The following is a 14,764-nucleotide window of genomic DNA, read 5'->3' on the forward strand; positions in this document are numbered from 1 at the left end:
ATTCTACTATATATATTAGTATAAAAAAAAAATTAATAGATAAATGAAAATTCTTTAAAAATATATACCATATTATAATTAAGATCTACCTCGGAAATTTCCCTTTAGTCGATCTAGCCTGCCGAGATCTTTGCTTTGCCATTAGCTGTAGATCAATCATAGATTGCTGTATAACATCTTTATTGATTTATAACCAACTATATATATAATCTCTTCTGTTACCACAAATGTTTAGTTTGTATATTAAAAGAGTAGCAAATTGCTGAAATTGTTGGATTTAAAATCAAGGGCGGGCAACATCTTCAGTTGCCAGTTTTGTCGTCAACTCAAATCTCGTTACGCTCTCTATCTCACTCTATCTCTCTCTGTATGTATGAGTGTGTGTGTGTGTGTGTGCTCATGAAAAATTACAACTTTCAGCGTCAGGCATATCGTGCGATAAATTTTACTCAGCAAACACACACACATACACATGCAGCTATGTGTGTGTTTGTGTGTGTGTGCAGGCAGGTTAATTTTGATACTCGTTGCGTGTAGGATAATTCATTGCTTATTATCTTTTTTTTGAAGTTGGCATGGCCAGCTTGGGGCTATATAATTTTTTGTTTTTTGTTTTTTTGTTTGTCTTCATGTATTTTTTTGGGGGCAAACGGTGCTGATAGCAAATGCTTTATTAATTTAGTGTGTGCCAGGGCAGCAAAGTATGTAGTATGCCTCACTGTCCTACACACACACACACACGCACACTTATACAGTCGCCCACAAGAACGTGTTGGACACACAATCGAGTCTAATGATTTATGAACCAAACACGCGCCTAGCCACAAGGACCTGAGCACATGACTGCTGGGAACCTGGCGCCCCACCATGGCTGCTGGCCAAATCCTTTTATTTCTTTTTGCTAGCTCTTGTTTTTTTTTTTGTTTTTTGTTTTTGTTCGTCTTCTTGCCGGAATCCGGCCTCCGCTTTTGCTAGGGCTCTATGATATATCGTATGGCAGTTTACCGACTGCTTAAATGAATTTTTCACGCTGCTGCCGCCTTTTAGGGGCCTTTTGGCTGCCTAGTGGTCGGCCTTAGCCATTCCACGTTGTTGACTCGGAACAAAAGTCAACGTGTGTTAGCCAGTGTAAGCGAGTGAGTGAGACAGAGAGAGAGAGAGAGAGAGAGAGAGAGAGAGAGAGAGAGAGAGAGAGAGAGAGAGAGTGATGGAGGGAGAGAGGGGACGGTAATGGGTGCACAGTACAGGAGCTCAGTTTATGTGACAATTATGAGTCATTTGTAGTTGGTGGCAAAAATCTATTTGTACTTTCAGCCTTTTGTAATTTGTGGCCTCGCAAGATTGAAAGCCCCGAGGAGAGTGAACAGCTGCAAATGAGTTTGTGCGTGTATATAGGACTCTTGAAATTGAAAGGAATAAAGCAAAGGGGGAGAGAGAGAGGGATTAAGAGAGAGAGAGAGAGAGAGAGAGAGTGAGAGAGTGAGAGAGTGAGTGAGAGAGATAGAGAGATAGAGAGAGAGGGAGAGAGAGAGAGGGATTGAGAAAGAGAGAGAGAGAGGGAGATAAACAGACAGAGAGATATCAGCATTGTTTTGCTGTAAATAGAGTCTACTTGGAGAGCATCATAAAGGCGTAGATCATAGTGCTTCGGGTCATGTGAGAGGGAATATCCCTACTTAACTTAGTGAACTCCTATAAGACTTAGGAACTATTTCTTAGAAATGGTTCTGAATTAATGGAGTTAAAATAAAACTGCAAGACTTTTGGCTCTAAATGATGTTTTCTCTTGAAAATGAACAATAAATTATTACAAAAGTATTGGGCTATTGCAAACGTTTTAAAAAATAATAAATACTAAACTAATGAAAATATATTAATTTTAAAAATATACAATAATAAAATATATAAAAAATAAATCAAATAGATATTCAATAATAACCTAATTAAATACTTAACTATAAAAAACATTTTTAGAAATTAAAAAAAAAAAATTATATATATAAAAAAATATATGTAAAATAAAACAAAAAATATAATAGATAAAAAATAAATTAAAATAAATTCAATAATTAACAAATTAAATACTAGTTATTAGTAATTAGTAAACATAACAAATTAAATAAGCACTTGTTATTAGTTATACTAGTTAGCAATTCTTCAGATTCAGTCTTCAAAAATAATTATAATAATTTGACAAAGAAATATTTTGGATTTTACAGTGAGCGAGAAAATTTATTTATTTTTTATTTGTAAATATGCAAGAAATTCCACAAATTCGCATTTAATGCTCAATCAACGCACAAGTGCCGTTTCAACTATCTGCTAAGTGAATCGTTATCGAATATCGAGCAATATTTTCGATACGAAAACGATACTTTTATGCAATGGATGGCTATATCAACCCTTAGCTTGAGATTTGAACGAGCAGCTGAGCAATTCTCCTCAAAAGCAATTGCTTGGCTACTTGGTGTAGCATTGGCTTTCATCAAGGCGAAATCGAGTATTTCCAAAATGAAGCTATGCAGGATTGTGCGTTGCACATGCAGCAGCTGCTGCATAGATGCCGGCTCATGCAGCTGCACTGTCATTGCTGGCAGGTGGAAGGAAGAAGCGATCAGCGTCAGATTATCAGCAGGCCATCATATTTTATATCTATGGGAAATAAGAGAGCATGACAATGCAGGTGAGCTAGGTGGAGAGATGCAGGCAGGGAGGGTGGGGAGCTGCTGCTTGACTCGAAAGGTGAATGTGAATGCATTTTATTATGGAATATTCATTTGGGCGGGGAGTGGATGGCTGGCTATGTTCAGTGAACAGACTCGAACACACTCCAAATTTACTTGCACATCAGGCAGTTTGAAGATGCCTGTCACACGTCCCGCCCGCCCCCCATCGCAGTCCCCATGCACCCATAGGGCGTTCGTTGGGGATTTGTTTCATGTTTTAAGTTCGCTTTAAGTAGCTTAAGCAGCAGCAGCAAAAACTTGACGGCATGTAGTTAGTTTTTATGCACGGCACACGCAAACTTGGCCTTCGCTTGATAAATGGGCAAAGGCTTTAAAGAGAGACTCCGACACAGCAGCAGCAGCAGCCGTAGCAGCAGCGCCAACACCCAGCCCCAATCCTCGCGCCATCCTGCGCCTCATACCGCACCCTCATTGTGAGTCGTGAGTCGCTTTTAATGAAGCGACAGGCGCGCGCTAAGGCAACATAAACTTGTACTTAGTCCGTAGATTTCAGTGCTGTACAAGCCGGAAAGTTGGCCAACCAACAAAGCCGGAAGTTGCCAAAATGCCAACCAAGTATGAGCCGTCGCGCGGCTTTGAATTTCATTTAAATCAGGACAAGCTGCAGAAATCAAACTCAGCTCGGCTGATGATGATGATGAAGTTGTAGGCATAAAAGATTTAAAGTCGCATTGACGCCTTTGTTGACGCGCCGGGCGCGCTTCAAGGAAATTTCACAAATCTATGTATTTCGCATTTGTGATTTGAATGAGCTCCAATCACATTGACTCCCTGATTAATGGCAATTGAGAGAGCTTTGCCCATTGATATGAAGAGTTCGCTTAAAGTCAAAGTCAATCATTCGGATTGAAAGAAAAATGAATTTTGAATTCTATCAAATAGAATTTGCTTGATTCGGGGTTCACTCAGTCACAATGTCGTTGGACCTTGGGCAAATAATTAAAAAATTACGTGCAGTGTACGGTGATGGCAGCAGCACCACCGTCACCACCATCACCACCGTCACCACCGTCACCACCATCACCACCGTCACCACCATCACACTGTTATCTTTATTACCTAGCCGTGATCCACTGCGGCTGCTGGCTGATGGCGCCCCATTGGGCAACCTTTTAAATTTACAAATTAATTTCATGTTACAAGCAAATTCGTAAACAAGTCTTAATGTGCACTAAAGCGTGTTGCCAACGCGGCAACCGAGGGCGTTGCCAAATGCCATCCCACTCTAACCACCTACACATACACGCACTCACACACACACACACAGAGGCCACCCATCGAATAATGTGTTGGGCGCTCGCCAGACACGAATTCAGCATTTATCTAGCGCCACTTGAACTGGCGGCGACGAAGCTGACGCAGGACACTGCGCGGCGAGAGCAGGAGGAGAGCTAATTTCAACGCCTCTTAAACACACAGTGGTTCACACAATCAAATAAGCCGACCTATACACGCTCTGTGCTTGACTCTTGACTTGCGGGTCTATAGCTCTTTGCATATATTTATATATAGACATATACTTAGGGTGACCATACTAGAGCAAGATTTTAGCAGCTAATTTACTTAGAGATAGCTTTTGATTGCAATAATATGCAATTAGTTGTTCATGATTTCTTTTATGTAGCATCAACTTAAAAATGTACAACTTTTGTTTAGTCCTTATCCACATAGTATTATAGTAGCAAATAGTTGGGATGAAGATTCATACAAGTCGATTCGGCTTGAGTTGTTGAGATTCTAATGATTCATCAATATGAATTATAATTAAATACAGTGAATAGCTTTAATATTCGGTTTTTTTCTTTTTCAACTTTTTTCTTTCCTATGCTAAATATACTTTATAGATATATACCTCATCGGAAAGGTGATTTTTCAATCTACAATTCAACATTCACACTTTTTTAATTACAATTAATATTATATCTTTTATAGACATTTGAACAAAAAAAACAAAAAATAAACTTATAAAGCTATTACTGTTGAATTGCTTTCCTTATGCCTGGATATGTAAAAGTATATATATTTTGTGATATGTATTAAAAAGAACGTAAAGATATTATAGTTCCCGTAGTACAGCAAGTAATACTCAAACGCTGAAATTTGTCTTAATGAAATACATATAACTCCTAAACATATAAACTAGACTAATTAATTTTTCTTATATACATTTTTCTATTATCTTTCAATTTTTCTTATATAAGCTAGAGAGATATGAATGTAACACATCTTATGTTTGCTTATAATTAATAGATTATGAAAGTAATGAACTTAGTACTGAGAATATCATGACTCAACTTAAGCAACTTTAAAACACTGTGATTATTTAAACTTCTTTTAATCACCAGCGTGTATAACTTTACTCCATCAATGTTGATCTCAAACATTCTTATTCTTAAACTGGTGTTGCCATCCTGTTGAGATTTTGTAGGCAGGGCGCCGCCTCATTCGACAAATTTAGTCATGAGAATTTGTATTCAGTTTATCGTACATCCTTAAAGTCTCTTGACTCCTTTTTCAGCAGTAAAGAAGCTCACTTATTGAGTAATTCTTAAAGTAAAGATATGATATATGTATGTAGATTTACAACTATTCAATTTGCACAATAAAACTGCAAATTTTAAATCACTTTGATCAGAGTCAAATTCATTTTATTCAACTGCTCTTCAAATGGATTTAATAATTGAATTACACAAGCTTTCTGCACACTTCGCCCCACTGTGCAGTTGACGTTGGACTGACAACCGTCACTGATATGGTTTAGCACAGGCTAGGCGCTCTTTCACTCACTCACTCACTCTCTCTCTCTCTCACTCACTCACTCTCGCTCTCTTTCTCAACACTGTTACCAACTGAGATTCTGATTTGTCGTGTTGCTGCTGTTGTTGTTGTTGTAGCTTTATGTAGATGCGAGCATATAAGAGGAAAATTGCTGCGGCAGTCGGCAATGGACAGGGCCATGTTCAAATTTGTTTCAATTCCATTCAGCCCACAGATGCGACACGTAAGCATCGCATGAAGTCATGCGGCTGCGAAGGCCTCTAGAAGCCGAGAAAGTGGAAAAAGCAAAGTAGAAAGTGGAAAGTGGAGAGTGGAAAGTGGGGCACGCCTGCCAGTTGTTAATATAAGCAAGGTAATTGGGATAGATTGAGCGTGGGCATGGGTAGGTGAATGGGCGTGGGCGTGGCCGTGGCCGTAGCCGTGGCCAATAGCCATGGCATGGGCCGACCGTCTGCCAGTTGATCAAATTAATCAAGTACATTGAAGGGCACTTGAGACGTTCTGCTGATTCAGTATACGGCTTTTCGGCAAAGGCGAGACAATGAATGCACATAAAAATAATAATTGGAAATGAAAACAGAATTTTCATGGCGGCTGCCCAATGAATTGGCAAAAACAAAGAAAAAAAAAATAAAATAAATAAATAAATAAAGTAAACAACAGGAATGGCAAGACGATGCTGCCTGGACAGGTGCATAATAAATAAATGTTGTTCGGCTCGTTTGACCTTGTGAGAGAAAAATCTGGGAGCAATTATCGTGTCGTTGGCAGCTGAAAATTGATATCGAATATGGCCAAGCTGAGCTAAAGGCCAAATGCCAGATGGCCGGCTATGTGAAGTGGGCTAATATTGTTGGCCAACACCAAATGGAAGTTGAAGCCAGTCAAGCCTTAAATGCGCTTATCATTACGTGGCACACACGCACGCACTCTCGGATGCCACTTGCCACTTGCCACTTGCCGCTTTTTAGCGGATCACGAGTGCCTTTTGCGTTGTTTGCATATGCATGAGGAACACGCGGCGTATGCGCAACAGCGGGAAGCAGCAGCAGCAGCAACAACAGCAGCAGGAGCAGCAACAACACCAGCAGGAGCTCCCAGCAAAAGTTGTAGCAGCAGGAGCAACGCTTGTAACAATTACCGAATGACTGCGGCTATAGAAACAATGCCTGGCGGCAATAAAAACGCAAAGCTATAAAATGAATTTTTATGTCGCATTTTCGCAATGCCTGCAGCATTGCGCCCATAAGTATGTTACCTTTTTTTGTTGCTGCTGCTGCTGTTGGTTGGTTGGCAGGGGGCAGCAGCAGCAGCAGCAGCAGCCGAAAAGCAAGTTTACAAATCGTTTGCAGCGGCGAGCATATGCGCTGCAATTGTCAGTTTGTGGTGGCAAATTGATCGATAACTTGTCACTTGACAACCGAGTGATCGATAGTGCTGCGATAGTCGTTTAATGCAACTGTTTGATTTGATGAGAGACGCTTTACAGCTTGTAAATAAAAGTGAATTGATTTTGTGCAATGCAAATGGATGGACAACTAGGTCTGGCTGTATGAATGTCAGGCAATTTACAGAGATTATTGTAAGACCTTATGTAAGCTTATTGCGCTAGTGCAGGAAACTTCTCTTGGGAGCTTACGAAACGAGCTTGGCTTTTGGCTGGTAAATGTTACCCAACTAACTTGCAGATCTTTTCTTCACCTCCCAGAGATTCTGATAGCCAGAAATGCTTATAACAAAACCAAATTGAATTGTTTTTGAATTTTTGAATAAGATTACACGTATTGCTTTTTTGAAGTGGATAAAAACCAGTCTCCAACCTGAATTTATGGCCCTTGATTTGTTACATCTTTCTAAAGCTGTATCTGTGTATCTATTTATCTATTTGTATATCTATGGATCAGTCTATTTATTTATCGACCGTTATATGTATCTATCGAACTATCGCTATATCAATTTACCTATCCATAGAAACTGCTCTCTGTTTATTCATCCATCTGTCTCTACACCGATTAATACATATGTATATCGACCGATATATTCTCTCTCTTTTTCTCTCTTTCTCGCCTTATCTTACCATCGATCGATCGATACATTGATCCATCTTTTTTCTATTTATTTACCTCTACATATAATTATCTCTTTATCCGCCTATACCTATATGTATTTGTGTCTCTATCATTCTATTTACTTGTGTATTTCTCCTTCTTTCTATTCCTCTATCTGTACAAAGATACATATATTGACCTATCTACCTACACTTCTATCTACCGTCCATATTTCCAAGCTGGACTCTCAAGATATATTGCATATACCAGCCTAGATCATATTCATTTAGAGCAACAATCAATCAGTCTTAGACCACGCCCACACACCACACATATATAACTCCATCATGCACGGCCTTAGAGCTAAATCATCTGGAGATGCAGTTAGATCATAGCTAAGCTTCCCCACAGACAGACGCATATATCATATGTTACGCCCCTATAGGCGTGGCACATCAAAAAATATTTATCTGTAAGTGTTGTTGCTTTTGGCGCATAAATATTATCGCACGTTAGAGCACTCGTTAGTCGCGTTCAGCTGCTTTATATGCAATTTGTTTTTATTGTTCGGTTCTTTAGGCTAATGGCTAAAAATATGCCTCTGCTTGTGACCTGCTCACGTATGCAGCTGCAGCTTGCAGCTTGCAGCTTGCAGCCAGTCGAGGAGTGTTTAGGGAGGGGGGTGTGGGGGACTCTGAGTGGGGTCTGTTGCTCCGGCGTGACCAGGAGAGGCCCATACAGTGCCGAGGTGGACGTGCACACATTTACACATGTAGTGCATAAAATGTTTATGAATTTCAGTTTATGGCGCGTAAAACACGCCAATAAATGTTCCCAGGCATTTAAATGGTTTTGCTTTTGCTTTTGCTTTTGCTTCTGCTTTGGCAGCTGGAACTCTTTTGCACCCAAAGAACCAGAGAGACCCGCAAACGCCTCAGTCAACGCCCCCGCCCCCGCCCCCGCCCCTTTACCTAACCCCAGCATCGGTGTCTGCGCTGTGTGTCGCAATAATAAACAATCACAAATGGCATAAAGTATGCAGAATCAGCGACGCCCGCCCCCCTTGGGGAGCCGCATTCCCCCTTCCCCTCGGCTATCGAGCGAGCCCGAAGGTGTAAGTCGTTTATAGTGGTTGCTGCTACCACTGCTGCCGGTGGTGCAGACACTGGTGGCTCGTGTGGGCGCTTGAATATTTATGCATAGCATTTCTTTACCAGCTTTCAAGGGCAGGCACTGAATTGCTTTTGTTTCACTTGCTGATTTCCTGCTTTTTCTTTTCTTCTGCAGTGTGTAACTGTCTGTGTATGTGTGTGTGTGCGGGTGTGTGTGTGTGTTAGTATGTGTGTTGTGTCAAGTGCGCTCTAATGCACTTTACGACACTTTATGGCTGCTGCGGTGTCGCCGTCGCTATATAAAGAACACGACAGTTATGCTCGGTTAAGGCTCCAAGACAAGGCAACAAGACATGGAACATAAGCATAGGTTACGCTAAATTGATGGGGCTGCATATCTGCATCTGGATATGAATATATATGTGTATAAGTACATATATGGAGCTTGTAGCATATGTTTATGATAATTGTTATGATCAGAGCTTAACAGCACATAAGTTGCTTTGCCACAGATTAGTGGAGCAGCAGCAGGAGTCGATAAATGGCCAGGATGTGGCATTAAAGCAGCTTAACCTACTCCAGGAGGAGCTCAAAAGAGCAGCGCCAAAGCAAAATGCAACTTGCATGAGTTACTTAATGAATGGAGCAATTGGAATGTGCAATGCATCAAAGAGCAGAAGGCAGAGCATTAGCCATAACATTTACATTTTTGTTTTGTACCTTGCTCTGTTAGCCAGACCCAGCTGAAGGCTAAGAAGGCGTCAGCTTGAAACCCTTTCTAACTCTAACAAGTACTTAGTTCAAATTAGTAGATAGTCTAAGCATGTGATTGTAAAACTCTAGGGAGATAATGGAGTAAAACGAAGATCTGGTGCTCCCGAATACAGGGCCCATATTCGATGGCTCCAGGTTATTTTTTTAACAAAGAAAAATAACAGGCATGCCAGATGGGTCCGTCGAATATGGATAGCCCTATGTATATATTCTCTAAACCGACTCTGTTTTAAAATAATTTTCAATTAAACTTAATCAATTTGTGCAGCTTTCTCTCTCTCTTCTTTATCTAAATTAAAGTTAAAATTAAAGTTGCCTTCTTTCAGAGCAGTTTTATAATATTTTGATATTATTATATCATAAACCTGGTTTCGTTTTATAGTACGCCTTGTCTCTAGCCTAAAAATAGCTCTCAATTTTGGCGATTACCACTCCATCTGCGCTGAATCCTATCCAGCAAGCATTCTCTTCAGATTTGAGAGCAGGCAAAAGTCACTGGGGACCAGGTTTCAGAGCCGGTTGCGGTAGAGGCGAAAGCAATTCGAAGCTCAATTCCTGGAATTTTGCCAAAGTTTTCATTGATTTACGACACGGTGTATATGTATATACATATACATATATATGGATGATGAGATATAAAACTAGACTTGTTTATGCGTGTAGATGAGACTACATCAATATTGTGATGAAACGAGCCAGTAAATGTAATAGGTATATCCGACTCTCTCGAGCTATTCGTGAGGGTGCGAGTACAGTTGGTAGTGGTGATATCTTGTTGATTGCTTGTTTATATTGTGCAATATATATGTATGTATTTATATGTAGTCCATTCCCGCCTGAGAGTGTCACTAATCAGCTCTTGAATTGAAATGAAATTTAAGTTTATTGGGCAACTTCACCTATTTTGTTGACTTCTGTCGCGGCAGTGCCGAGTATCGGGTGGCGGGTGGCGGGTGTCGGGTGATAGGTGACAGGTGAACGCGACACCTGAAGCTTGACCCACATCACTGGCTGGTTTTAAAATGCGGCTAGTGGCGCCATAAAGCATGACCCAATTGAATTGTTACGCTCTGGCTAATAAAATTTTATGTGCGGCTATTATTAGGCTCTAGTGCTGGCGGACGGACCCCAGTCGCTCCATTTCGCTGTAAGCCGAATTGGGGCTGGGTAAACAATTGGCGGGGTGACCACAGCAGCAGCAGCAGCAGTAGCAGGATGAGGAGGAGGAGCAGCTACAAAACATTGTCATTTGCTGGATGCCACCAGGGGCACCTACTGAACCAGCGTCGCCCTTTATTACTTCTTATTTTTTTTTTTTTTTTTTTTTGCTTTTTGTGGGAATTCGCATCCGTCTACCCCGAAAACGAATTCGAATTCACAGCCGCATCCGCATCGGTACACCAATCGGCATCTGTATGTACATATATGTGTATATACATATATATATATATATATTTCTGTATATACTTTGTTTTGTTTCTCGTTTGGCTTTTGAGCCGAAACTAATTTATTTCCTGTATTGATTTTGCGCTCAGTCGAGTTGGCGTCCAAAATTTATGCATAACTTTGTCCTCGTCGCTGTCGCTGTCGCTGTCGTTGTCGCTTTTGTTGCTTTGATATCAGACACTTTGATTACACGCCTCAACTGTGCGTTCCTCAAGGATAGTGGCCGGGCAGGATGCCTGATGCCTGCCGTCTGCCGTCTGCCGTCTGCTGTCTGCTGTCTCTGCCATGGTGGCTGTGCGGTTGTCGGTGTGGGTGCATGTTTTTCGCATTTTTTGCGCTTCACTTGCTTTCGACAGCGGCTCGTGGCGTTAAGTACTCGCACAATTTCCATAGCACCAGACAAATAGGCGCACAATCCATTTGGATAACTAAAACCGCTCCTTGACCAAAGCTGACCCTGCAATAAGCTAAAAAATAGAAACACACACACACACACACAAAACAAAAGGGACTAAATTGAAAGTCAAGTGAAGGCTAAATGTGTCCACATTATGGCTATAGGTATATACATACAAACATACATATATACAGTGAAGGAAAAAAGTCAACATACACCACCAATTTTTCGATATTTGTATATATTTATTTGTATTGCTTCATGTTTTAATAAAAATGTTTTTTGAAGTGATGTAATAGCAAATAATTATGATAATAGCAAAGTGCAAAGCTTTTCAAAAGTTTCTGTTGGCTTAAGTAAACTATAGAGGAAAGTTGATACCAAGCACAGATTGTTAACGGCTTCAAGGCGTCAAGTCAGCTAAGTTGGCCTAAATGGCTTAGTAAATGCAGCTATTAAATAACAAATGCTTCTAGTATATTTCAGATTTATATTTTCTTAATGCTTATTTAAATCTTCAACTACTTAAATTTACTTTTGTGTAGTAATTGGGAATAGTTGAAATTAATACTATCACTGGCTGTTAAGGACTTAGGCTTGGTAGAGTATTATAATATTAATATTAATATTATATAATATTTTTATAGTGTTTTGGTTTATGTTAAGTAAAAATATATTTTTTTCCAATAAAGACATTCAGGAAATGATCATGAATCAATCAAGTCATATAGTCAATCTAGGCAAGAGCTGTAACAAGAGCACTCATCAATGACGATTAGTTTCTAACTATGCTTATATTAAGAGAAAAAGATTAGCATAGTCAAGCAATCGTTAGCATGAATATCTTTTTGCTAATACAAAACTCTTTCAAAGCTAATCAATAGATTATAGACTCTATTCAAATAGAGTGTTAGATGGAGCGCTGCTTACTTTGAGCTCTACAATAATTTGAACTACAAAATATGTATTGAATCAAATGAAAGTATTGCAGGGAAAGGCTGCCAAATTTATGTTTCGTATATTAAAAAATATATATATATATATATATATATATATGAAAAAAAATATATATAGTACATATATGAAAAAAAAAGGTAATATAGAAATTAAAAATTGTGCCAATTGCTTAATATTATTTAAAACCTTTTAAATATATAGAATTGTTTGATTATGAAATGTAAGCAGAAATATAAATAAATATTAAAAAAAAATTATATACAAGTTGCTTAATTTCATTTTAAGTTTTTATTTAAAGGACCTAATTTATTTTTATTTATTTATAAAATTTATAAAAAATTAAAAATTTTAATATTGTTATTTTTCTTTTTTTTTTCAATTGAAATCAAACTTATTTGGGTTTGCCTTTATTAAATAATAATATGAGCTATTGCTACGCCCTGAAAGTTATTTGAAATTTCAAACAATCAATGCCAATCCGTATAAATTGCCAATGGCCGTTAGCATATTCTATTTCTGTATTGAAACTATTTACCCAATGAAAATATCTGTACCTCAATTTGTACAAATATTTCTTACAAAAGTTCCTTGTCTTCATTAGCAATTTGTTGCCTTGCATGTAGTGAATATTGTTTTGCAGTAAATGGAATTTCTGCATAACAATAATTGATATTAATTATAATACAGATCAATTATGTGTGTGAGAAATTTAATCTGAAGTCATTCTGAATGGAATGTAATTATTTTAGTTTACATGCAAATATTGCTGGCTGACTGATTGACTAATTGAAGTATTGAAGTGCCTGAAGGCTTATTTCAGGGACTTAAGCTCGGCTCGACTAGATAACGAACAGTTCAGGTAGCTTAGCCATTGCAGCTGAAGCTTTTTGGCTAATGGATGTATTTTGTTCTCATGCAGTTTCCCATAACGGTACACTAAAGGTGTTTATTGATTTTGAATGCAGCTAAGCAAAAATACCTTGAGCTCTGCTCAAGCAACAGCAACATGAGCAAAGGAATTTATATGTATTTATATGAAAAGAATTTAAACTAGTCAAGCTTTCAAATTTATTTTGAATGAAAATAAATATTTAGATATTGAATATTTTTGTAAGAAATATTTTAAAATGTTTATAATATCAATTGCATTATACTAAGAAGTTGCAGCCAAGCTAAACTGAGCTACGTCACTTGACAAACTTTTAGTAAATCGCACGTAATGCGATCTTTATAAAGACTTAAAATGCAGGTATATGAGAGACTTAAAAACACTGAGCGAAAAGCTTGAGTGAAAAGCTGAGCAAACTGCTCGTTGAGTAAATACCCTTGAGTATGTCTATAAGTACTTATGCCATTCAAACCTGTTGAATAACCAAACAATGAAACAAATTGAACATAAAATTTATGGAAAAAAAAAATAAAATAAATAAAAAAAATAAAATAAAAATAGTTTAAAGAGCTGAAGGACAACAAAGAACGAGGAAGCCATAAAGCTAGAGCAATAAAAATATAAAAATAAATTTAATGTAAATATGCATATAAAATTGATGTAAAATTCAAGCTTCCTATATTATTTGTCTGCAGTTACGTTGTTGCTTGTTTTCTATACTATTTGGCATCTGTAACATTTTGTATAAATGCTTTCCATTACAGTTACGGCTGGAAGTGCAGGTGTGGACCTCTGGACCACCGGAGCCAGCAGCGGGTGCTGATAGCACACAGAGACAACGGGGACTGTCGCTCGGAGCCGCAACACAAAATGAGGAGTCATAGCAGATGGTTATGTGGAATTGTGCGCCAGCTTAGCTGCTGGCTGCTAATGCTGCTAATTGCTGGCCAGACTGTTTATGGTAAGTGTGCTACACACACACACACGCACACACACACACACACACACACACACAAACTAACACAACTACAGCTCCGATTCTTATCAGCAGTCACAGCACATAGACACATCTCTCTCTCTCTCTCTCTCTCTCTCTCTCTCTCTCTCTCTCTCTCTTTTATATATACACTGATTCACAGACCAACAATTGAGATAAGTGGCTCTCGAGCGTAGCTAAAAGTGAATGTGTCGAATATAAAACATTCCATTGCTGTTGCCCGCTTGACCTCATTAGCCTTTCATTTATCCTCTTTATTTATGCAACTACACACCCACACTGAAAGCATTTGCTGTGCACATGGCTGATGTCTCCAATTGCTACAAAAGACGAAAAGCCAGCAGAGAAATATATGTGTGTACATATAAATATATGTATGTATGTATATATATACAAACATTTTTATTTGAGGTTTTGGCTTGGCATCCAAAAAAGTAGCGCTCAAATGGCCGTGGCGGTAGCTCTATTTATGGCAGGCTGAATGGCAACATAAAGAAATCAACCGAACACGTACTGCTGTGGGAGAGGGAGAGGGTGGAGAGGAGAGCGAGAGTCAGAGTCAAAGGGAAGAAAAAACTTGGTATACTTATTTTCTCACTGGCCTGTAATTAATTGACTC

General features: G+C 38.7%; 1 protein-coding gene across 4 annotated transcripts in view; it reads left to right on the forward strand.

Moving 5' to 3' along the window:
• Window positions 1-14,764, forward strand: part of LOC6584515 (dorsal-ventral patterning protein tolloid) — a 107,372-nt gene that overhangs the window by 27,780 nt on the left and 64,828 nt on the right. For all 4 annotated transcript variants that reach the window (XM_032732235.2, XM_044009070.1, XM_044009072.1 and 1 more), the window contains one exon: window positions 13,913-14,109. In XM_032732235.2, the coding sequence (XP_032588126.1) occupies window positions 14,019-14,109 (91 nt within the window). In that variant the 5' untranslated portion in view covers window positions 13,913-14,018. The remainder of the gene's footprint in view (window positions 1-13,912; window positions 14,110-14,764) is intronic.

Source organism: Drosophila mojavensis, unplaced genomic scaffold (genome assembly GCF_018153725.1).
Source record: "Drosophila mojavensis isolate 15081-1352.22 unplaced genomic scaffold, ASM1815372v1 contig_136, whole genome shotgun sequence".
Taxonomy (NCBI): Eukaryota; Metazoa; Arthropoda; class Insecta; order Diptera; family Drosophilidae; genus Drosophila; species Drosophila mojavensis.